Source organism: Anomaloglossus baeobatrachus, chromosome 1 (assembly GCF_048569485.1).
Source record: "Anomaloglossus baeobatrachus isolate aAnoBae1 chromosome 1, aAnoBae1.hap1, whole genome shotgun sequence".
In the NCBI taxonomy this organism is placed as follows: domain Eukaryota; kingdom Metazoa; phylum Chordata; class Amphibia; order Anura; family Aromobatidae; genus Anomaloglossus; species Anomaloglossus baeobatrachus.
The window spans coordinates 311781030-311805362 of NC_134353.1; the positions used below are offsets into that span (position 1 = coordinate 311781030).

The window sequence follows — 24333 nt, forward strand, 5'->3', positions numbered from 1 at the left end:
AGCTGGATGTGTCGTGGGATATCGTGTGGGTTACATCGGATCTGGGTGTTTTAAGGGTTAATAAAGTGGTGAAAGAGGGTGTTTTTTTGTCTTTTATTTCAATTAAAGGATTTTTATGTGTGTGTTTATTTACTTTCACTACAGTTTAGTGATGAGAGGTTGTCTCATAGACGCCTGCCATCACTAAGCTAGGACTTAGTGGCAGCTACGGGCTGCTGCCATTAACTCCTTATTACCCCGATTGCCACCACATCAGGGCAATCGGGATGAGCTGGGAAAAATCCCAGGACTGTTGCATCTAATAGATGCGGCAATTCTGGGCGGCTGCTGGCTGATATTTTTCGGCTTGGGGGGCTCCCAATAACGTGAGTCTCCCCAGCCTGACAATACCAGCCCCCAACTGTGAGACTTTATCTTGGCCGGTAATCAAAATTGGGGGAATCGCACACGCCAGTTTTTTTTTTGTTTTTTTTTAAATTATCCCCATACAGTGTCAGCAGTAGATCCTCGCCTCATAACAGTGTGTCATGACCACATTTTTTGCTTAAAAAAATTATTTTCCTATTTTCTTCCTCTAAAACCAGGGTGCGTCTTATGGTCCGGTGCTTCTTATAGTCTGAAAAATACTGTAAAAGGATTAATAGTTTATCAGCAATTTCTCAATTTTCCAACAAAATTTACAAAACCACTTTTTTAGGGACCACATCACATTTGAAGTGACTTTGAGAAGCCTATGTGTCAGAAAATATCAAAAAGTGATGCCATTCTAAAAACTGCACCCTTCAAACTGCTCAAAAGCACACCCAAGAAGCTTTTTAACCATTCAGGTGCTTCACAGGAGCAAAAGCAATATGGAATGAAAAAATTAAAATGTAACATCCCCTTCATATGTGATGGAAAACTACTGTTTGGGTACATGGCACCTCTCATAAGTGAAGGAGCGCCATTTTGGCAGGAATAGATTGTTAACACTATATTTGAAGAGGGACTGACATTCCAAAACAGCAGAAACCCCCACAAGTAACTCCCTTTTTGGAAGCTACAATTAATTATATTTGGGATTAATAAACATTTTTAACCTTCAGTCGATTCACAGAATTGTATAACATTTGACTAAGTTAATGAAAATTACCATTTTTTTACACATAAATGTTGCTTTTATATCGAGTTTTTAATTTTCAAATGCGTAATGGAAGAATTCAAATTATACAATTTGTTACACAATTTCTCCTGACTACACCGTTACCCCATATGTGGTTGAAAACTAGAGATGAGCGGGACCCATGTTTAGATCAGCTGGACTTTAGATAAAGTTTAGTTTGGGACCTGGACTTTACCTGAACCCCAATGGATGTCACTAATTGGGCAGTTCAAGTCTCCACCCACATGCAGCCTGCCACAAACAGATCACTTCCGGAGAGGGTAGGCAGGGGTTTTCTGAGCTGATCAGACATGTGCAGCTTATAGGCATGGTTGGATTAGCGATCCACCTGCGGCTGTTAACGCCTTAGATTGTGCTGTCAAACTCTGACAGAGTTATCTAACTTGCTCTGGTGGGGATCATGCTGTTCCCCGCTACCATCAGCGGCTCTGTGACATGATCAAGGGACGCCAATAAATTGATATGATAGCACTGGTTGAGATGATGACCCCTGTCGCATCATGACTCACTTTCTATGAATACTAGCAGTGCATTGGCACTCATAGTAACACAGCATTTCTGCTGATGAGCAATGCTGAAGCGTTTTCATGGATATGTAAATGAGGCTGAAGATATGAAACCTCTGTCACTCCAGCTCTATTCCTCACTCAGCACAGCCTCCTCCTGTTTGACTGATGGCTTCTTTCCCTCAAGTCACACACCATAGAGGCTGTCATTCAAGCAGGAGGCTGCGCTATACTGGGAATAGAACTGTAGTGACAGAGGCTTCAGATCTACAACCTAATAGCAATTACATATCAATTCAAACACTGATATAAATGCATTGCGGGACTTGTTTTTAAGACAGCGTCTTGTACATATAAATAGCCGACAGATTCCATTTAAATCCAGAGACTATGACCTTCTTTATTGTTATATTAACCTTCAGCTAATTACATTGATCATAGTATTGATCCTTGTCTACATGACTGGATGCCCAACAGCTTCTGGGTAGAAATTAACAGGGAAGAATACGACAGCAGGTCAATTAGATCCTCCCAACTGACAAATTGAGAGAAAATAATTATTTATTAAAGAATGTGATATAAAGATAAACCACTAAAGTGATAGCTTTCTAGCCATTTATTTTTCTATATGTACACTTATAAGAAGATTAGAAAGAAGGCAATATGTTCTAATGACCTTACTTTCTGAGTTTTGGAACCTGGCGCTCTCAGGATACCATTGACAGAATTAATGTCATGTTAACTATTAACACTAAAGCCTTAAAAAATGTTTCAATAAAACAGAAATTGAAACACAAAGGTAATGAATTTCTTAAATATTTTTTTCCACGTAAGACTGTTCTTAAACTCTTGAAATGTATATTTTATTATTTATCATTGTTATTAGCGCCATGTGTTTCCTAGCAAAAATGTCTTTATTGTACTCTCTTAACTACATCCCGGGAAATGACGGGCAGAAATGGGACTCTGTATATATAGATCTTCTGTGACCCATTTTATAGATACCACACTATATTTTATAGTAAACCTACAACAATTGAAGTAAAGGCCACGGGTTTAAACAAATCAATCTTTATTCATCAAATAATAAGTATAAAATCAATTAAGAGGAGACATACACAGAAAACTACTCAGAAGAGTAGCCCCACAGAGACACTGCTATCTAAGGATTCATTTTATATTTTATGGTAGAAGGGAACATTTCATGAAAAACAGAATATTTCATTTTGGTTTTGCCTGAATGAAAACCATTACTTTTAACCCCATTCACTGGCGATTTTCCCTTCTTCATCTCCATTTTTGTTTCTTGCCACCTTCCTTCGAAGAGCCGTAACTATATTTTATTATTCCATCAATCTTGCCAAATGAGGGCTTATTTTTTGCGGGACAAGTTGTACTTTTGAATGAAACCATTAGTTTTACCATATAGTGTACTGGAAAACGGGGAATAAATTCCAAGTGCGGTGAAATTACAAAACAAGTGCAATTGATCAATTGTTTTTGGGATATTTTATTCACCATGTTCACTATATGGTAAAACTAATGTTTTGGTGCGATGCCTCAGGTCGGTATGAGTTCGTAGATACCCAACATGTATACTTTTACTTCTATCTAAGGGGTTAAAAAAATTCTGAAGTTTGTCACAAAAAAGAATTGCGCTTTTTGCGCCATTTTCTGAAACCCGTAGTGTTCTCATTTCTCTGGATCTGGTGCTCAGTGATGGCTTATTTTTTGCATCTTGAGTTGATGTTTTTAGTTATTCCATCTTTGTGCGGATGCTACGCTTTCATCGCCTGTTATTGTATTTTTTACTGTATGTCCTTGGTCATAAAAGTGTTAATTATCTGTCATTTTTTAATGAAGACAGAATTACTGTGGTAATGCGCATGCGCTGCCAACAACAGCAATGGCAGTGCGACATGATATTTAAATAAAGAAAAGGGGGCATGCCAGGAGGACGCAGGAGGAAGACTTTATAGTGAGGATCCAACCCACAAAGACCCGCCCATGTGGCTCCTGTCAATCAAAGGTGCAGTGCATTTTTACAACATATTTCTACAACCAAGCATCACATCTTTCTAAACCAAGTATGCCTGGACTGAGTATCCTAGTGTCTGTATGGCACTGCCTTTAGTTCATATCACAAAATCCTGGTGGTTGGTCCTCTTTAAAGATGAAAGTATAAGGACATAGCCCCTTCCTCACCTGAGCTAAACCCTATCAAGAACTTGTGGACCCTTCTTTAACAGGAGATTTATGGTGAAGGAAAACAGTACACCTCTCTGAGAGGCTGTGGTTGATGTCCAGGTTTATTACCCTTCTGGATTGCTCGACAGCACTGTATTCCTTCAATAATAACATTAATAATCAAAAATACAAGTTGCCTAATACTTGTCCACCCAATGTATTCCTTAGGTAAATTTGTTTACAAACAATGCAAGTATAAAAATAATTTATCAGGACTGATCAGAGAAACTAACAATACGAAGGTAGAAAAAGTCTCATGCTCATTGTGGAATAGGTTCATTCCCATATGCCAAGGTGTGTTTGAGACAGGATGCAACTGCTGAGGGAAGCTCGCAGCACACCTTTTAGTACAATCTGATCCAGTCTTTTAAGAGCTTTTGACCGTCAGATGACACTTTGCAGAAAGTTTTCCATTAACTTTACTCTGATGTGATACGTAACTATATTAATCTTGATCAGTCTTCTCTTGTCTGGTACCTTTACTCTACATCTGTCTTCCACACATATGTAAAGCTAATTCTTTTAGCACCAATAATGTGTGAGTAATCTTTTTGCACACCTATGTTTGCCTTTTATGTAATAATACAAAACAAAAGGACAAATAATACATTTCGAATGTATACAGGGCCGGCTCCAGGTTTTTGTGGGCCCCGGGCGGAAGAGTCCCAGTGGGCCCCATCCACACGCAGACAGACACATACATACATATTTAAAGACAAACTCACAAAAATACATATAGAACTGACACATCTATACAGTCATATACACTGACATACATAGATACACATTATACATGCATACAGACACACACAGCTATGCTGCATACAGACATACATACAGACACACATAGCTCTGCTACATACATACACACATAGCTCTGCTACATACACACATAGCTCTGCTACATACATACACACATAGCTCTGCTACATATATACACACACACATAGCTCTGCTACATACATACACACATAGCTCTGCTACATACATACACACATAACTCTGCTACATACATACACACATAGCTCTGCTACATACACACATAATTCTTCTACATACACACATAGCTCTGCTACATACACACATAGCTCTGCTACATACACACATAGCTCTGCTACATACATACACACATAGCTCTGCTACATATACACATAGCTCTGCTACATACACACATAGCTCTGCAACATATACACATAGCTCTGCTACATACACACATAGCTCTGCTACATACATACACACATAGCTCTGCTACAAACACACATAAGTCTTCTACATACACACATAGCTCTGCTACATACACACATAGCTCTGCTACATACACACATAGCTCTGCTACATATACACATAGCTCTGCTACATACACACATAGCTCTGCTACATATACACATAGCTCTGCTACATACATACACACATAGCTCTGCTACAGACACACATAGCTCTGCTACATATATACATACAGACACACATAGCTCTGCTACATACATACACACATAGCTCTGCTACATACATACACATAGCTCTGCTACAGACACACATAGCTCTGCTACATATATACATACAGACACACATAGCTCTGCTACATATATACATACAAACACACATAGCTCTGCTACATATATACATACAGACACACATAGCTCTGCTACGTACATATAGACAGACACACACGCGGCTCTGGGGGGCCCAAACACACAGCTGTGGGGCCCAGCACATACGGCACTGGGGGAGGCAGGGCATACACCTAGAGGGGGAGAAGCCCATACAGCTCACTGGGGCCCATAAATCGGGGATCGGGGAGGGCACATACCGCTCAGGTGACGGTGGAGAGGGGGCCCACACAGCACCGGAATGAAGAGCTGTGCTGGGGGTCGCTGGCTGGCACTGCAACTCCTTCATCTGTGGGACTGAGCAGGACGCCGGTCGGTAGCTCCGCCCACAGATGAAGTTCAAACCAGGAAGTCTGCGCTCCTTAAAGGGACGGCGCCGCAGATTCCTGCCGAGGACTGCGGTCCCCGGAACTCGGCCCGGGGGCAGCAGAACTAAGGCGAGTGGGCCCCGGCCAAGGGGCACCAGAACGGATGAGGCCGAGTGGGCCCCCCCGACTCTCCAGGGCCCCGGCATTTGCCCGGGTATGCCGGGTGTTGACGCTGGCCCTGAATGTATACATCAAAGGAATTGTACAGGACTTTAGTACTGAGGACCTACGTTTTGGATCGGTGATAGTCCGACGCTCCACACCAGATATAAAACGTTTATGGGTCCAGAACAGAGCTCTATAAAGTGTTTAGTGACCATTAATGGGTACTGCAGCTTAAAGGGAACTAATCAGCAAGATTGTCATATATGAAGTAAAGCTGTTGCTATACTGGCACTAGGATGCTGAATGTAAGCATAACTTTTGTTCTTAGATTGACTGTTTTATTTAAAAAATATGTGCAAGTAAAGTTCCAGCAATTCACTGCTATTTGATTGACTAATGCAACAGGAATATGTGGGTCAGGTCTTGCTATCTATTCCCGCCCCTGACTGCCTGCCTGGCCTTCCTCCCCCTGTTGCCGCAACTGCACATTTCTAAAGTGCACTTCTATCTCTGACATTGTTTGTAACAGTTGATCGTTTGGAATGCTGGGTGTCAGACCCCCCCCATTATCAAGTATTGATTACCTATCCTTAACGTTAGGTCATCATAGTCCTGGACAGCCTTTTTAATATTTCCCACAGATGACAGGCGGGCAATCTAAACATAGGGATTGAAACCATAAATGAATTGTTCTTTACCAACCATAAATTAATACTAAGAATTTATGCCTTCTTTCTTATCTTAAAATGTTTTGTTAAATATTTACATCAGGATTGGAAGAAAAACAGGAACCAGGTAGCCAGTGCTGAGGAAAGTTTTCTGAAGAGATCTAATTAACCTTTTTTTATGTTTTCTATTCATTTCTGGATTCAACAAATATTTATTAGTTAAAATTTTGATTAAATTAAGTATGTCTATGGAATAATATTTTATGGAATTGCATAAATATTAAATCTATCATTAAGTCTTATTAGGCCACTTTCACACATCCGGATTTTTGCTCTGCGGCACAATACTGCGTTCTGCAGAAAAACCGCAACCGGATTTTGTAACGCCGGTTGCGGTTTTTTTTTGCATAGACTTACATTAGTGCCGTATTGTGCCGCAGGGGCTTGCGTTCGGTCCGGTTTTTGCCGCATACGGCAGATTTAGCCGATGCCGCGGCCGGATCGAACGTTCTCTACAACGTTTTTTGCTCCGGCAAAAAACACCGCATCGCGCCGCATCCGACCGCTGCGGCGCATTTTCCAATGCATACCTATGGAGGCCGGATGCGGCGCGATGCGGAAAAAAACGCATCCGCTCGCCGCATGCGGTTTTTTCCACTGCGCATGCTCAGTAGCATGCCGCAACCGGAAAAAACCAGACGGGCCGCATGTAAAAACATATGCAAAGGATGCAGTGTTTTCGCCGCATCCGTTGCATAGTTTTCACAGCCGGATTGAGCCGCAGTGCTCAAACCGGATGTGTGAAAGTAGCCTTAGCAGGACATCCCCTCCGTCCCTTATTACCTTCTGACTGTACTAGGTGGAGAAGTTAGAAACTTGCTGATTAAAAGGGTTGTCTCACTTTCAGTCTTTAAGACGCTCCTCTGCGTTCCAGGAGAGGTTGTGTGTTCTTAATGTTTGGCAGTTGGGGCTGGTGCTATGTCTGCACCGCTGGCCCGACCTGTGCGCTCTCTTATTTTGCCTCTTCAGTATCAGAGTGGCTTAAGCGCACTGAAGTTGGCCGGATCCAGTAATTCAGCTAGCATAAGGGCAGCGCTTGCAAGCTCTGTAGCAAACAGCTTGGAAGCACGCGCTTAGGGAACCTTGACAATGAGAGGTAAATGATACTGAATATATTTAGGTCCATTTGTGTTCGTATCTGAAATAACAGTCTAAAGGCCGCTTTACACACTACAATATATCTTACGATGTGTCGGCGGAGTCACGTCGTAAGTGACGCACTTCCGGCATCGTAAAGTACATTGTAGTGTGTAACAGCTACATGCGATTGCGATTGAACGGTAAAACGTTCATCGTGAACATTCACGTCATTCATTTCTCATAAATTGAACGACAGGTTGTTCATCGAACCTGGGGTAGCACACATCGCAGTGTGTGACACCCCGGGAACGATGAACAGATCTTACCTACGTCCTGCAGCTCCCGGCCGGAAATGCGGAAGAAAGGAGGTGGGCGGGATGTTTACGTCCCGCTCATCTCCGCCCCTCTGCTTCGATTGGCCGGCTGCCGCGTAACGTGGATGTGACGCTGAACATCCCTCCCACCCCAGGAAGTGGACGTTCGCCGCCCACATCGAGGTCGTATGGACGGGTAAGTACGTGTGATGGAGGGTTACTCGTTTGTGCGACACGTTCAACAAATTGAACGTGCCGCACATACGATGGGGGCAGTTACTATCGCATATGATATCGTATGCAGAATCGTAAGATGTAAAGCAGGCTTAACCTGGACTGTATATATTTCAGTAAAGGGAATCTGTCAGTAAGATCATCTCACCTTAGCCATCCATGTGGGCCTGTAGGTCATACAAAGCTAAATAAATTGATACCTTGATATCTGTGATCCGCATTCTAAAGAAATCCACGTTTTTCGTATATGTAAATGAGCTGTTAATATCTATGGGATAAACATAGATTTCCCTGAGAATCTGAATTAAAAGATTATTTTAAATAAGGGGGGAGTTAGCAATGTGAGACATGTAATGACCAACAGTCTGTTCTCCTGATCTATATGTCAAACACTGTTAACATCCCCTGTCATTTAAATAGGCTTTAGAGTCAGATTCTCATGGAGAGATATATATCTCAAAAGCTCATTTACGTATAAGAAAAATATGGATTACTCTGGAGTTAGATATCAAAAGTATCTTTTTATTCAACTTTATTCAACTTTTTTTTACCTACGTGCACATATAGACAGCTTAAGAAGGTTGATCCTACTAACAGATTAATAAAAAAATAAGCACTTAAGGGTGCTTTACACGCTGCGACATCGCTAGCGATCTCGTTAGCGATGTAACACGCCAGATCGCACATACGATTTGCCGAGATCGCACATGTGACCGGTGCTAATAAAAAAAAAAATATGACCTATGTGCGATCTCGGCAAATCTTATCTGCGATCTGGTGTGACACATCGCTAACTAAATCGCTAGCGATGTCGCAGCATGTAAGGCACCGTTTACTTTACAAATTGTCCTATGTTTTCCCATCTCTTGGGTACCACCTCTGCTCTTTTAGTTGCGCATCATTGACAGCAGGGGATGTATAACAGAACAAAAATAGGCTGAATAAGATAAATGTATAATTTCCCCCTCCATTGACTGTTAAGACTCTGTGAAGTAATAATAATTTAATATCTTAGTATATCAGAGGCAGTGAATAGTATATAGAAAACTAGTAAACTAATTAATGATTTTGGTAGCTAAAATGAATACTTGTTACTTTTTGTCAGGGATTTTATTGTTTGTTGAGCTAACAGAGTAGTTGACACCTGTAAAACAACAGGGAATTTTTGACATAACGTAACACACATGGTGCTTGTACTAAAACAGCGTGGCACAAGACTTCGTACATGTTTCCGGTCAAAGGTCAAGTAAATTGGTGTCTCACATATCCCTAGAGTTCCAGTGCTTTTCAATGCAGCAAGTGGGTTTATAAAGTCACTATGTCAATGAGGTAAAAATAACCTGCTGGAACAGTAGCACATTTACCTTTAACATCTCAGGAATGACTACTGACCAAAGTATGTAAAGAGAAACTGCAAAATACCAATACATTTAGCATAGATGTGTGTACTTGCTTTGAAGTGTGTTTATAGGCTCCACAACCATATAGTGGAATTGCTTTTACAATATATATAGTGGGTGAAAGAAGTATTGAATATGTCACCAATTTTCTTAGTAATATATTTCTAAAGGTGGTATTCACATGAAATTTTCACCAGATACTGGTAGCAACCCATGCAATTCAATCAGGCAAAGAAATCAAACCATTGATGTCCATAAATTAAATTATGTGTAATAATGAGAAATGACACAGGGAAAAAGTATTGAACACATGAAGAAAGAGAGGTGCAAAGCGCCATGGAAAATCAGCTGGAATTCAACTGATGGCTTTTAAATATATGGTTCATTAACAAGGTGCCACACATTAAACACCTCAGGATGGGTAAAACCAGTGAGCTGTCTCAAGACCTTTGCAGCCTTGTTGTTGCAAAACATAGTAATGGCATTGGTTAAAAAAGAATTTCTAAACTACTGAAGGTCCCAGTGAGCATTGTTGTTGCCATAATCCAGAAGTGAAAAGAACAGCATTTCACCACAAGATTTTAGACAGAGGAGTGAAAACAATTATCAAAAGTGTTGTCCAAGAGCCAAGGCCCACCTGTGGAGAGATATAGAGAGACCTGGAATTAGCTGGGATATTTGTTTCAAAATTAACAATAAGTAATGCACTCAACCTGCATGACCTGTATGCACGCTCACCATCCAAGACTCCATTATTGAAGAAAAAGCATGTTCAAGCACGGTTAAAGATTGCTCAACAAAATTTAGACAAGCCTGTGAAATACTGGGAGAATATAGTGTGGTCAGATGAGATCAAAATTGAACTCTAAGGATGCCATAATACATACTATCTCTAGAGGCCAAAACTCATTGCATATCACCTAAAAACACCATACCAACAGTGAAAGTTTACGGTGGGAACATCATGGTGTGGGTTTGTTTTTCAGCATACAGCACTTGCAAACTTCATACAGTTAAAGGAACAATGTGAATACACAATGTACTGAGACATTCATGATAAAAGTCTGCTGCCATCTAGCAGGATGATTAAGTTGAAATGAGGGTGGAAATTTCAGCAAGACAATAATCCCAAACACACAGCCAAAGAAACTTTCAGTTGGTTTCATAGAAATAAAATAAAGCTGCTATAATGGCCCAGCCAATCACCTGCCCTAACTTTCAGGATTTGAAGAGTGTTTGTGTGGAAGAATGGTCCAAAGTCCCACCTGAATAAAGTAGGCGACTAGTTTCTCCATATTGGAGGTATCTATAAGCTGTCATTGCCAACAAAGGCTTTTGTACAAAGTATTAAATATCAGTAAGCATGGTCAATACTTTTTCCTTGTGTTCTTTTTCATTATTGCACACACACACACATACACACACACACACACACACACACACACACACATGTGACGCCCTGGCCTATCAGGTCGTCACAAGGGTGCCGTGCAATCTGCCCTTTTGCATGGTACCCGCTACTCCTTGGTTACGGGTCCTGTCCATTTGGTGTTGCTAAGAGCAGGTATACACAAATCCTGAGAAACACTGCACCACACCCACCAAACACCCATTGGGCAGCCTGAGAGGAATAGGGCCGCCCAGATGGAGGGATGGAAGAGGGAGGGCCAGAAGTGTCAGCAGTAGTCAGAGAGTGTCAGTGAGCAGTGACAGGAAAGGTCACACTGCGGAACTGGGCTCCTGTACCCGTCCAGGTGCCAGACGTTGGCCTGGCCTGGAAAGAGCTAGAACTCCGGTCGCAGGGGGTAGTGGCAAGAAGCACGGTACTGCCACGGGGGGCAGGTCGGTGGCCTTCTGCTACAATTGGGCAGGAGCCAGGGCACCACGGGATACGCGGACCCTAGGCTGGAAAGCAGCTTTATGCAGCCCAGTAATTCACCCGACGAGGACGGAATCTTCATGAAGCGCTCTCCACCCGCTCCAAAATCGGGGTACGAGCAAAACGAGGGGGATAGGACTTCCCAAAACCGTCCAGAAAATCCCAAGCGTGATCCCTGAAAGCAAGCTCACCCTGCTAGCCACGCAGGTGAGCGGGACCCAAGTAGTTTTAGGCAAAAGGGATCTACCAAGTGTAAACACAGTGCCAAGGGACAAGGCTTTAGACCAACCAGCAATGCTAGAAGGGCACGAACCCAGCGTGTTCGAACTAAGGCTGCAGGGCGTTCAAGACTTTGGTTTACCCGGTGTCAGTGTCAGCATCTCTGGACTGTGTGAGTACATAGTGCCCCTTTGCTTCCAATGGGTCCCCAGACTGCCATCACCGAGCCCCGGGACACCTTCCCCTGCCCACGGAGGGGTTAACATCCTCAGCTGCCATCCAATCGCTCCCGGGCGCTCTCCCTCTCTCCTAAACGTAGCAGCGGTGGTATCCCATTTTACCACGACCCGTGGGTGGCGTCATGAACACTATCCAATCCATCCTTTCCTCCCCTTTTTCATTTTCGAGCGGCCGCGCGACCCCGCCTCGGGTCCGGAGACCCCTCGAGCCACTGCGGATCCGGATCCGAGCAGCCCGTCGGCTGTCACGGCGGCACACACACACACATATACAGTATATTTCCCCTTGTGGAAAGAGATTGATGAGATTAGATGATAACAGTTCTTTTTAATTATTTCGTGTCAAAGAGGGCTTTTGGATTAGCTCTTAGTGTAAGATCAATCTAATTTGATAAATATACAGTATGTCTGTCATGTGGAGTCTCTATGTTTGTGGCTACATGTATCCACCTCTCCTGTAAATTTGTAAGCCAATCTCAGCATGTTTTGACACTCAAACAGCAGTATGAGTGTGTTATTTATAGAGGCGAGTGTCACTTATTTATAGTCTATTCCCAGGGGATGCTCCACCTCCTTCAACCAGTGTAAAACAATTTTTAGAACATGAGACTGTGTGTGAATTTGCCACCTATGTGCTATGGCACTGCTCTTCCAAAGCACAAAATTGAGTTGTGGTATTTGGTTTCGTTCTGGCTTTTGCTACAGTTACTATGTTATTATTTTGAACACATAATAAAGAAGGTGTCTGAAGATGGGATATAAACTTTAAAGCCAGGACGTAAGCAGGTAACACAAAGCAAAGCAACCATTGTATTAGAAATGGACTTTGTTCTGGTATATTCTTCGTCTTTGCATTTGTTTTCATTTCACAATTGTCCCATATTATCACATACAAGTTTAAATATATTTTGTATTAAAATGTTATAACTGCCCATTCTCACCTTTGGACTCCAATTGATCAAATAATTTATGCCAGAAAACTGGCGTAAACACTTAGAAAACTTGAATTTTTTTTTTTTTTGCTCGCTGTAGCGTTGCGCAATATTTTTTTCAACTTTTGACATTTCGTTTTGGGCACCTCCACCAAAATGTGCTTCACTTAGCTGTCAAATTCATCAATAGTGCCAGTGTTTCTTATTCCAAAAATGTTGGTCTGGTCCATTAGTTGAGTAACATTTCCAGTGATATCCATGGAGGGGCACACCACTGATAAGATGCAACAAATTTAAGCTATGTTATTCCTGCATGCCCCTCATTGAAACTGACATATGAAATGCCAATCTTAAAGAGTTAGGCGGGGTTTGCACACTAAGACATCGCAGGCCGATGCTGCGATGCCGAGTGCGATAGTCCCCGCCCCCGTCGCAGCAGCGATATGTGGTGATAGCTGGCGTAGCGAAAGTTATCGCTACGCCAGCTTCACACACACACTCACCTGCCGTGCGACGTCCCTGTGGCCGGCGACCCGCCTCCTTGTTAAGGGGGCGGGTCGTGCGGCGTCACTGCGACGTCACACGGCAGCCGGCCAATCAGAGCGGAGGGGCGGAGATGAGCAGGATGTAAACATCCTGCCCACCTCCTTCCTTCCGCATATCCTACGGAAGCCGCAGTGAGGCCGGTAGGAGACATTCCTCGCTCCTGCGACTTCACACACAGCGATGTGTGCTGCCGCAGGAGCGAGGAACAACATCGGACCGTCGCGTCAGCGTAATCATGGATTACGCCGACGCTGCACCGATGATACTATTACGACGCTTTTGCGCTCGTTAATCGTATCATCCAGGCTTTACACACTGCGATGTCGCATGCGATGCCGGAAGTGCGTCATTTTCAATTTGACCCCACCGACATCGCACCTGCGATGTCGCAGTGTGCAAAGTGCCCCTTAGTCCCATCTCCAAGATTCTATCCCAATATGTAAAGATGTAATAATATTAATATTGGCAAATATCTCTAATAAGAAATGTAATTTTCTCCTGGTATAGCCATGTCTCTTACCTTATGGACAGGGAATTTCAGCTTAGGCAGCTTAGGTATTATTATTATTTATTATTATAGCGCCATTTATTCCATGGCGCTTTACAAGTGAAAAGGGTATACATAAAATCAAGTACAATAATCATGAACAATACAAGGCACAGACTGGTACAGGAGGAGAGAGGACCCTGCCTGCGAGGGCTCACAGTCTACAGGGAATGGGTGAGGGTACAATAGGTGAGGACAGAGCTGGTTGCGCAGTGGTGTACTGGACTGAGGGTTATTGAAGGTTGTAGTTGGAAGAGGTGGGTCTTCAGGTTCCTCTTGAAGCTTATCACGGTAGGAGAGAGCCTGATGTGCTGGAGTAGAGCGTTCCAAAGTATGGGAGAGGCACGGGAGAAATCCTGTATGTGATTGTGGGAAGAGGAGATAAGAGAGGAGCAAATAATGAGCTCTTGTGAGGATCTGAGGTTGTGTGCAGGTAGGTACCGGGAGACTAGGTCACAGATGTAAGGAGGAGACAGGTTGTGGATGGCCTTGTATGTCATGGTTAATGTTTTGAACTGGAGTCTTTGGATAATGAGAAGCCAGTGAAGCGATTGGCAGAGTGGAGAGGCTAAGGAATAGCGAGGGGAGAGGTGGATAAAGCGGGCCGCAGAGTTTACGATAGATTGGAGGGGTGCAAGAGTGTTGGAAGGGAAACTACAGAGCAGGAGGTTGCAATAGTCGAGGCAGTAGATAATGAGGGCATGTGCTAATGTTTTTGCTGATTCACAGTTATGTCCACTCTATAGTGACAGTTATTTAGTTGCTTGTCGTCGTAAGCATGGATAGGCTGCAATGCCCTGCAGATGAGGTAAGTGACATAGCTAATCAGCAGAACTATGCTTGATCTCTAATTGGAGGTATTTGCTATTATTATTATTATTAGTACACCTACTACATATTGGAATAGTATCTTGGAGATGGGAATACCCCTGTAATGAAGTGGGGCCTTACTATTCTCATTAATTCCAGTGAAGTGAATGACAACATATCATCATATTTACATTAAAGGAATTTGAATGTTATGTTAATTTATTGTCAATATAGATGCTACCTAAGATCTTAAGTCCCCTGGGCTCCAAAATATTTTTGCATTTTGCTGAAAATTGCATATTATGTGCCATGCCACTATATATACTACATTTACTACAATATATTAAACAGTTTGTCAGCAATTATTATAAACTAGCTGTCCTACCCAGTTAATAACTGTTGTTAACAAAATAAAATGTATTAACAAAAATGTATTCTGCACACAAAAACCACAAAACATATAGATAGAAATGTAATTATTAAAAGGCAAAAACTAATCTAATTGAAGCATTTCACAACATATATTTCAACACCACAGATATTCCACACAGATTTAACTAAATTGGCCAAGTGATGTGCTCCTTCTGTCTCTTTCCAGGTCTGTCTCTTTCCAGGTCTGTCTCTTTCCAGGTCTGTTTCTTTCCCCGTCTGTCTCTTTCCCCATCTGTCTCTTTGCCCGTCTGCGTTTCTCTGTCTGTCTCTTTTTTTTGTCTGTCTCTATCTCTTTGTTTCTTTTCCCATCTGTCTCTTTCTAGGTCTGTCTCTTTCCGAGGTCTGTCTCTTTCCCCGTCTGTCTCCCCATCTCTTTTCCTGTCTTTCTCTTTCCCTTTCTGCCTGTCTCTGTCTGTCTCTTTCCTTGTCTGTCTCGATTTCTCTGTCTCTTTCCCCATCTGTCTCTATCAAGGTCTGTGTCTTTCCCCATCTATCTTTGTCTGTCTCTCTGGCTGTCTCCTCCTTCCCTGTTTGTCTATCTCTTTCCCCATCTGTCTCTTTCCCCATCTGTCTCTTTTCCCGTCGGTCTCTTTTCCCGTCGGTCTCTTTTCCCGTCGGTCTCTTTCCAGGTCTGTCTCTTTCCAGGTCTGTCTCTTTCCAGGTCAGTCTCTTTCCAGGTCAATCTCTTTCCAGGTCAATCTCTTTCCAGGTCTGTCTCTTTCCAGGTCTGTCTCTTTCCAGGTCAGTCTCTTTCCAGGTCAATCTCTTTCCAGGTCAATCTCTTTCCAGGTCAATCTCTTTCCAGGTCTTTCTCTTTCCAGGTCTGTCTCTGTCTGTCTCTTTCCCTGTCTGTCTCTCTGTCTGTCTCTGTGTCTCTGTCTGTCTCTCTGTCTGTCTGTCTCTCTGTCTGTCTCTGTCTCCCCACCGACATCTCATTACCTCACATCTAAACTTCTTATACTATGAATGTCTTTTGTTCCTATAGCAACCAATCACAGCTCCTACTAATAACCTGTAGTTCCAGGCTCCATTTACTTTAATGGAGGCATGTTTTTTAGAGAGTAACTGTAAAGCGCGGGGTTAAATTTTCCTGTCAAAACATAGTCTATGACGTTCCCTGGGTCACATGAGGTGTCTGTGCAAAATTTTGTGATTGTAAATGCGACGGTGTGGATACACTTTTCGTTTCACTATTTCCCCATTATGTAGATAGGGGCAAAATTGATTGGTAAATTGGAATGCGCAGGGTTAAAATTTCGCCTCACAACATAGCCTATGACGCTCTCGGGGTCCAGACGTGTGAGTGTGCAAAATTTTGTGGCTGTAGCTGCGACGGTGCAGATGCCAATCCCGGACATACATGCAAACACACACATTCAGCTTTATATATTAGATATCAGAGAGAGAGAGAATGTCCCCAAAGCAAGAAGAAGATCAATATAGGGCCCTTTATAATGGGTGGTTTATGCTTCTCTATGGGAAATATAGAAAATAATGCTAATATGGTACCTACATTCTTTACATATATTTTAGCATCAGCGTCGGATTTTATCTGGCGCCCTTTGGAAGGAAATGGGACCATTATGAAGTGGGACCTTATTATAGCATTTGTTGTTCATATACAGGGATCTACCGAGAGTACGTGAGCAGAAGTTTTGAAGAAATGGAGGGGTAATAACAGAGATAGATCAGGGTCATTGACTGTAGAGTGGACCTAGACTAACAATAAGTAGTCCTATGCTGTTATATGTGGTTTTTTTATCATTACTTATATGTTTTGCAGACTTTTCTGGCCTTGATGATTTGGACAGTGTGTATAGCAGTGTTGAAAAAGAAGTGAACGAGACTTTGCGACGCCGTAGACACACAACAGACAACGACTACAATATTGAAGTGCTGCTTGGAGTGGATGACTCTGTAGTCAGGTTCCACGGTAAAGAACATGTACAGAACTACCTCCTAACCCTTATGAACATTGTGAGTATAAAAGTCCCTTCATCAACTAATTGAAATGCAACCAAGCAAGTGCTATTATCGAACTAGTCATACTACACATAAGCTGAATATGTATGCCGCGCTTACATGTATTGTAGTAGAGAATCACCACACACTCTTTGAATTTGAGGAAGTTTCAATGCAATTTTGTTCGTCATTTTTCAGGAAAAAACGGGAACAAAAAAATGACCGTCTTTGATGTTTCGGCCTGAGAGGTCTTGATCACAGAGTTACTGTCATAGGAAGTCCTGTGAGGGAGGTTTGGTAGAGTGCGGGAATTAGCCCTGTTTATGCAGTAATAGGAGACACTCCCGTACCTATCCTGGATCGTACATGGCTAATTCCCTCACTCTACCAAACCCCCTTCGCAGGTCCTCCTACGACACCGACCCTGTGATCAAGACCTGTCAGGCTGAAACGTCAAAGATGGTCGTTTTCTGTTCACATTTTTTCCTGAAAACTTACAAACAAAATTGCATTGAGACTTCCTCAAATTCAAAGAGTGTGCTCTTACATGAGTGTGCTATTACATTAGATCCGGTTTTGTTACCTGTTCACTTGCACCTCGATGTTTCTACTTGAGTGCACACCAATTACGGACTATATACTTTTACACGTATAACTTCTGGCAATTGTAGCATGGCAGCCGTTATGTATCACTGAGGTGATGTAAACCTGGATGTCTGCTCTGGTACTTGTAGTGCTACAAGTCTTGTTAGGGCATTCCAGAGAGAGATTTCAAGGATCGCCGGAGATACATGTGGGCCTGGCTATCCACATACCTCTGCCCATGGATGTGTCTAATGTGTTAAGATGGAGACTGGTTGTTTGGTCAGTGTGTGGAGGTTTGTGACTCCTCTAGAAGAAACCTCACAGAGAGGGGTTGGGTGTACTGACCGGGGTTGGTGAGTTAAAGGGGAGATACCCCCCTTAAGTGTTTCCGAATCTGAACGGGCGTACCATAGGTGGAATGGACTGAAAACCATGTTCGTGTTCCTTTAAGAACAGAGGAAAATAGAGAAGGGTGATAATGCAGCGCCAATGATCACTTATGGAACCGTAAGATTAACGTATCTTTATTGGCATAGGTCTACGCGTTTCAGGAGCTCTGCTCCCTTCCTCAGGGCCGTAAAGAACCAAGAAACATCAAATCACTTTTGATTTGATGTTTCTTGGTTCTTTACGGTCCTGAGGAAGGGAGCAGAGCTCCTGAAACGCGTAAACCTATGCCAATAAAGATACGTTAATCTTACGGTTCCATAAGTGATCATTGGCGCGGCATTATCACCCTTCTCTATTTTCCTCTGTTATCAGCCATCGGGTGGCTGCAGCCGGGATCATTGCTATACATGCGAATAAAGGGGTTGTGACTTGCACAACTATATCTGGTGAGTATTTACTCCCCCCTCCTCACCCCACATTATTGGGGTAATACCCTATCTGCGCTTCTTTTCCGCAGCTTCGTACATTTGTGTTCCTTTAAGAAGGGAGAGGCTGTGTGTTATGTCCCTGGAGAGGTTTATGTGATGTAAAATAAACCTGCTGGACTTTTTCAATGAAAATGTTCCTGCTATTACCGCTAAGAAGCAAGCTGAGTGAGTAACCTCATCACACAGTGTACTCATGGTAATTGGAATTCACCATAGTAAACCTTAAGTTATAGACCTATTATTTTAACTGTTTCAATCACAAGAACAAAACAGAAATTCCTGTCACATATTAATAATACTTATATGGTATGGAGAGTCATATGAATTGCTTTTCTCCTTGTTTTTTTTCCTAAATGCAAAAAAGGGTTATCCATCTTCTGCACAAAATTTACAGATGGCAGGGATATTTGCGAAATTATAAAATCAGGCAGATGCACCTGCTTTTAGCCCATGATTCCAGCATAGCACAGTTGTTTTGTTACTTGACCACTAAGGACTGTGATTGACCTCATTGATAAGATGGCAGAACAGGACTTCATTAGTTACTGTCCCTGTGCAGATCACCTGTGCTGAATCCTCTGGAGTTAGCTGATTAGTGTACCTGAGCCTGTAACCATTGCTGCTGCATGGGAATTTTGTATAGAGACTATAGAACTTGTTTAAGTTACTTGTTAAATAGACTTCTGTAAAAAATTGCTATGTAAGAATTCTTCATCTAGCTAGCTGATGTGGAAAACTCACAAATTTGTGAGAGGTAGAAGCAAAGTGCTACTCTCTGCTACGCTCCATCAGTGTTGGAGATAGGAGCAGAGATTTGTTGATGTTGTAAATGACAGATCAGATTGTGGAGAGGGATGGAAGCATCAAAGACTTCCATATGGGGAGATTACACTAGCATTGCATTCATTGGGTTATTGAAATCTGAATTCTCTGAATCTCGGCCACTGTTTCATTCTTTGTTTATATGGCTGCCAAAAATAGCTGAGTACAAGGTGGTCTCAATGACATAAATGTAGGAGTATCATTTCACAGCCTCTTTATCGGTGAGAGTACCAGCAGTGCATAGGTGGTTGACTTGATAGGTGTTGATAGATGATTTTGGTGATCTTATCTTGAAAAGTCTATGTGACTTTTATGGCGTTAAAGCAATGCTTGTCATCTGACCCATATTGGTTCAGCCTTACCTAGATCGTTTTTAGGTTCATGTTGCAGTTGGAGCGGTGTTATCACAAGGTTCATGGTCTCTTACCCATCTCCGACAATGCGCCTACTTTTTAGGAAAATTTCTTCTTCCGAAAAAACTAGGCTATTGGAGATCAGGAACTGTGAGAGATTAAGTGGGACTTCAATGAGGGATGTCATTTCCTAAAACATGCTCTGAATAAAATCACTCTCATCATTGACCATAACATTATTTTTTTTTAACCAAACAAGAGACCACACCCTAGGCAAGCCAAAATGGCTTTGTTCTTTTGTAGAATTGATTTTGTTGTGGCATTCAAGCCTGGTACTAAAAACATAAAAACAGACACTCTATGCCAAATTTCTGTCCTTTTATAACTGAGGATTTTGAAAAGCTTGCTATTTTTACTGCTGGCATATTTGTGTCCACAGTTTCTCTAGATGTGACTGAAGAGATTCTGCCGGACTACTTCGAGCCTGTGTTACTAGAACCATCTCTCCATGGACTGTATTACTGATCTGCCATTCTCTGCCAGGAATACTGTTATTTGGGTAGTCCTAGTGGGTTTAGTAAACACTGTCACTTTGTTCCTTTCTCCAGATGATCTAATTTCCAAACCTTATGTAAGTTATTCATCAATCATATTGTACATCTGCATGGTATTTCTGAAAAGATGGTTTCTGATTGGGGTATTCGATTTATTTCCAAATTCTGGAAAACAATATGTAACGTCAACCCACATGTCAAACAGATGTTCAAGCAATACGTTCGGGGTTACGTCTTTGGTAATCAGTCGTAGTTTGCAATTAAAGGGGTTGTCCACCTTTTGGGACAATTATTCATTTTTTTTTAATTTAAATGCATGTATCTGAGGCTAAAAACTAACTGAGCGATTGGGCTCTGCTAAAAATATTGCACCTTTTGGCTTTTATGTGTGGTTTGTGGTCATAAATCACCTGAGAGTTACAAACCCTGCCGGTTTGACTGAGATTAAGCTCACTGTCGGATTCTCAATTTTCTCATTTTGCAGCCAATAGTCAGTGCAATACAGATTCTAAAGAAGGTAATGTTGCAACATTTTTAATGAAATCCAATTGCAAAAATAATTTTTAGCCCTAAGTGCATGCAGTTAATTTAAAAAAATAGTGGACAAACCGTTTTAATACTGGTTATAAAAAAAAAAATCCATCAAGATTGTCGTCTTTTTCTATGTTCTTGGGTAAAATCTTTATTTTTGCTGTTTTTCAACCTCTGATTTGGTGACTTCAGAGGCTAATTATTCTGTGGATTGGTTGAAGCTTATCTGATCTGAAGTCAGAAAAAACTAAAATCAACAAGCTTAAATTTAATTTTACCTAGTTGAGGCCCAATTTTATTGGTCCGTATGAAATAATTCAGGTTGTTAATTCTAGCCACATACCTCAATCAGAGACGATAAATAGTCATAAGCACAAGTGTGCAGATAAAAAATTTACTTTTATTAATCAGACAATAGTATGAAACGAGGCATGAATAGTACAATAAATATAAGAGAGGTTACACCGACATAGAGGGTGATAGGTTCCCTGAATGTGGCTGCATGCAGAAACATACAAAAATAGTTAACAGTAGCTCACTGGTATGGTCAGTGCTGAAAAGGGTTAATATACATCATAATCCAAACCTGAAGGGTAACAGCTGAAAAGATCGGCATACCAGTTAAGGAGGGTACACAATCCACACAGCACAAACCAAAAGCCAGTATTGAGCTTACCAAATAGCGTAGAGGGGCATGCAGGCACACACGGGGATAGTCCCAACACGTGTTTCGTGTGGTGACTTCTTCAGGGGAGAAGAAGAAGAAGTCACCACACGAAACACGTGTTGGGACTATCCCCGTGTGTGCCTGCATGCCCCTCTACGCTATTTGGTAAGCTCAATACTGGCTTTTGGTTTGTGCTGTGTGGATTGTATACCCTCCTTAACTGGTACGCCGATCTTTTCAGCTGTTACCCTTCAGGTTTGCATTATGATGTATATTAACCCTTTTCAGCACTGACCATACCAGTGAGCTACTCTTAACTATTTTTGTATGTTTCTGCATGCAGCCACATTCGGGGAACCTATCACCCTCTATGTCGGTGTAACCTCTCTTATATTTATTGTACTATTCATGCCTCATTTCATACTATTGTCTGATTAATAAAAGTACATTTTTTATCTGCACACTTGTGCTTATGACTATTTATCGTCTCTGATTGAGGTATGTGGCTACTTTGGCAAAATAAAAGACTTCCATTCTCTTTGTATTTATGTATTTCCACAGAAGTCGTTGCCTTTTACTGCTGCTAAGATCCAGTTGTACTGTTCTACGGTTTTCAATCAGGTTGTTAATTCTGCAGTCCGAAACTTCCTCCATTTTTTCAGATTCCTATTGTATTTCAGAAATCTCTGCTCAAAATATATCTGCTGCCTAATCATACTGTCAGATCTTCTGCATCCTGTTATGACCAGGCGCAACTTGAAATATTAAGTGCACTTGATTCTCATATGGTGAGAGGGTCTTTACAGTGTCTGGTTCATTGGAGAGGTTTTTGTCCACAAAGAAATCCTGGGTGGTGGATAGTAACATCAATGTCAACAAACTGATGTTATTTGTACTATAGGGCACATGTGGAAAATAACGTAAAATAAGCTCCAACTCAAAACTACTATACCTGACCCTCTCGGTTTTCATACAGACTAGAGGTCCTCTGCTTCCTAAGTGGCCATCATGGGTTTCACTTACCTCCTTAAGAATTTGAGGGAAGGTGCAGAGAAAAAAATAATGTAAACCAAAGTAGACAATTTGCTAGACATGCTGTAGTTCCAATCAGGGTCCACTTCAGAATTGTCACCAGCAGGAAATGTAAGCCAGAGGAAGCTTTAAATAGTTACACCTGCTTGGTGATAGGGCAGACTAAATTACAGCATTGGAAACACTTGATGGGTAAAAGGCATTGAACGCAAACAAAGTGTTCAGAACTAGGACAGCGACCAAACCTTACTGTGGCTCAGTGGAGATGGAAACAGATCACAGCACAGGAGGCTGCCAGATCAAATCTGAGGCATGACACCTGGTCAGGGAATTTCATCAGTCTTTTGCTTATGAGCCAGGCCAAAAAGGTCCAAAAGCCTCTCTTAAAGGGAAGGGGGAGGCAGTACTATTATATTTGACTCGCCCGCCCCAGGGCTATGGGACACCCGGTGCCGGGCCGGACTAGTCCGGTGGTAGTCAGTGGTGGCTGGGCCCGGCTCCGTGGCCCTGGTGGGTATCAGTAGAATATGTGGCTTGAATTAAAGTTTGTGTTCGTGACGCCACCTGTGGTATGCGGCTAATAAGCCGCCGCTGCTGTGTGAGGCCACCGGGATGATGTGATGGCAGCTATGGTGGTACTGCTCCCCACAGGTGGAGCAATGCCCGGGGCACAGTTGGTGCTTGTAAGTGTCTATGCAGGTGGAATAACAGAGACGAGTCCAAAGGTGCAGTTCCAGTTCTTTTACTCACAGTTTCGGTCACACTTGCAAGGACCCTCAGACTGCTGGGACCACCGTCAGGGACCTCCGCCGTATCTGGATGGTTCCGAGCGTGAAATCCGGTTTCCTCTCTTTAGTGTCCCTTTTTCTGCTGACTTCACTAGCCTTGCCTTAGGTAGATGGACTTGGCTTGGCCTCCATTACAGCCTCCAGGCTGGGGGGTCACCTGTCGGCTGATTACCCCTTTTCTGAAGATCTGCTCTGGGTTCTGGCCCTGGGAGCTTGCAATTCCCTGGGCCTCGGTTTTTACTGTCTGGAGACTGTCTTTTCACTCCTTCAGTGTCTAGGGACCGTCCCCTGTCGCAGCTGGTCGCTCCACCGTTGTCACTGTGGAACGGGCCACCGCAGCCTGCAGCTACCCGTAGCGCCTCTGGGCCCTCGGCAGCGGTACCCAACAAGGACTGCTCGTGGCACCTTACAGGACTACTCGTGGCCCTGCAACCCTTTCTCTCTTCTCGTCCTACATGCTCACTCCTCACTCTCCCACTCCCCCTGAGCGAACTGACTAAACTTCACCTTCCTGTCTCTGTCTGCTCTCTGGTGGCTCCTCCCACCTCCCCAGTTGCTAAGCTACCACCCTATGGGAGCAGGGATGGGTCTTACAGCCCCTCTCAGCATGCAGCATGGGAGGGTTGCCTGCCACTTTCCTTGGTCCTGTGTGTCCCTAGCAATGGGTGTAGTGTGAATTTACCAGGAAACCGGAGTTCACCCTCTTCCTCTCCCAGAATGGGGCATCACACCGCAGATGGGGTGCAATGACCTGTGGCGACGGAAGCCTCAGGGGCGCCACACTCCCCCACAGCAAATCCCAGCAC

General features: G+C 42.7%; 1 protein-coding gene across 1 annotated transcript in view; it reads left to right on the forward strand.

Annotated features, from left to right (window-relative positions):
• ADAMTS3 (ADAM metallopeptidase with thrombospondin type 1 motif 3) overlaps positions 1–24333 on the forward strand; it is a 357250-nt gene that overhangs the window by 220771 nt on the left and 112146 nt on the right. Inside the window, exon 5 of the mRNA XM_075351241.1 lies at positions 17139–17332. Within this exon, the coding sequence (XP_075207356.1) occupies positions 17139–17332 (194 nt within the window). The remainder of the gene's footprint in view (positions 1–17138; positions 17333–24333) is intronic.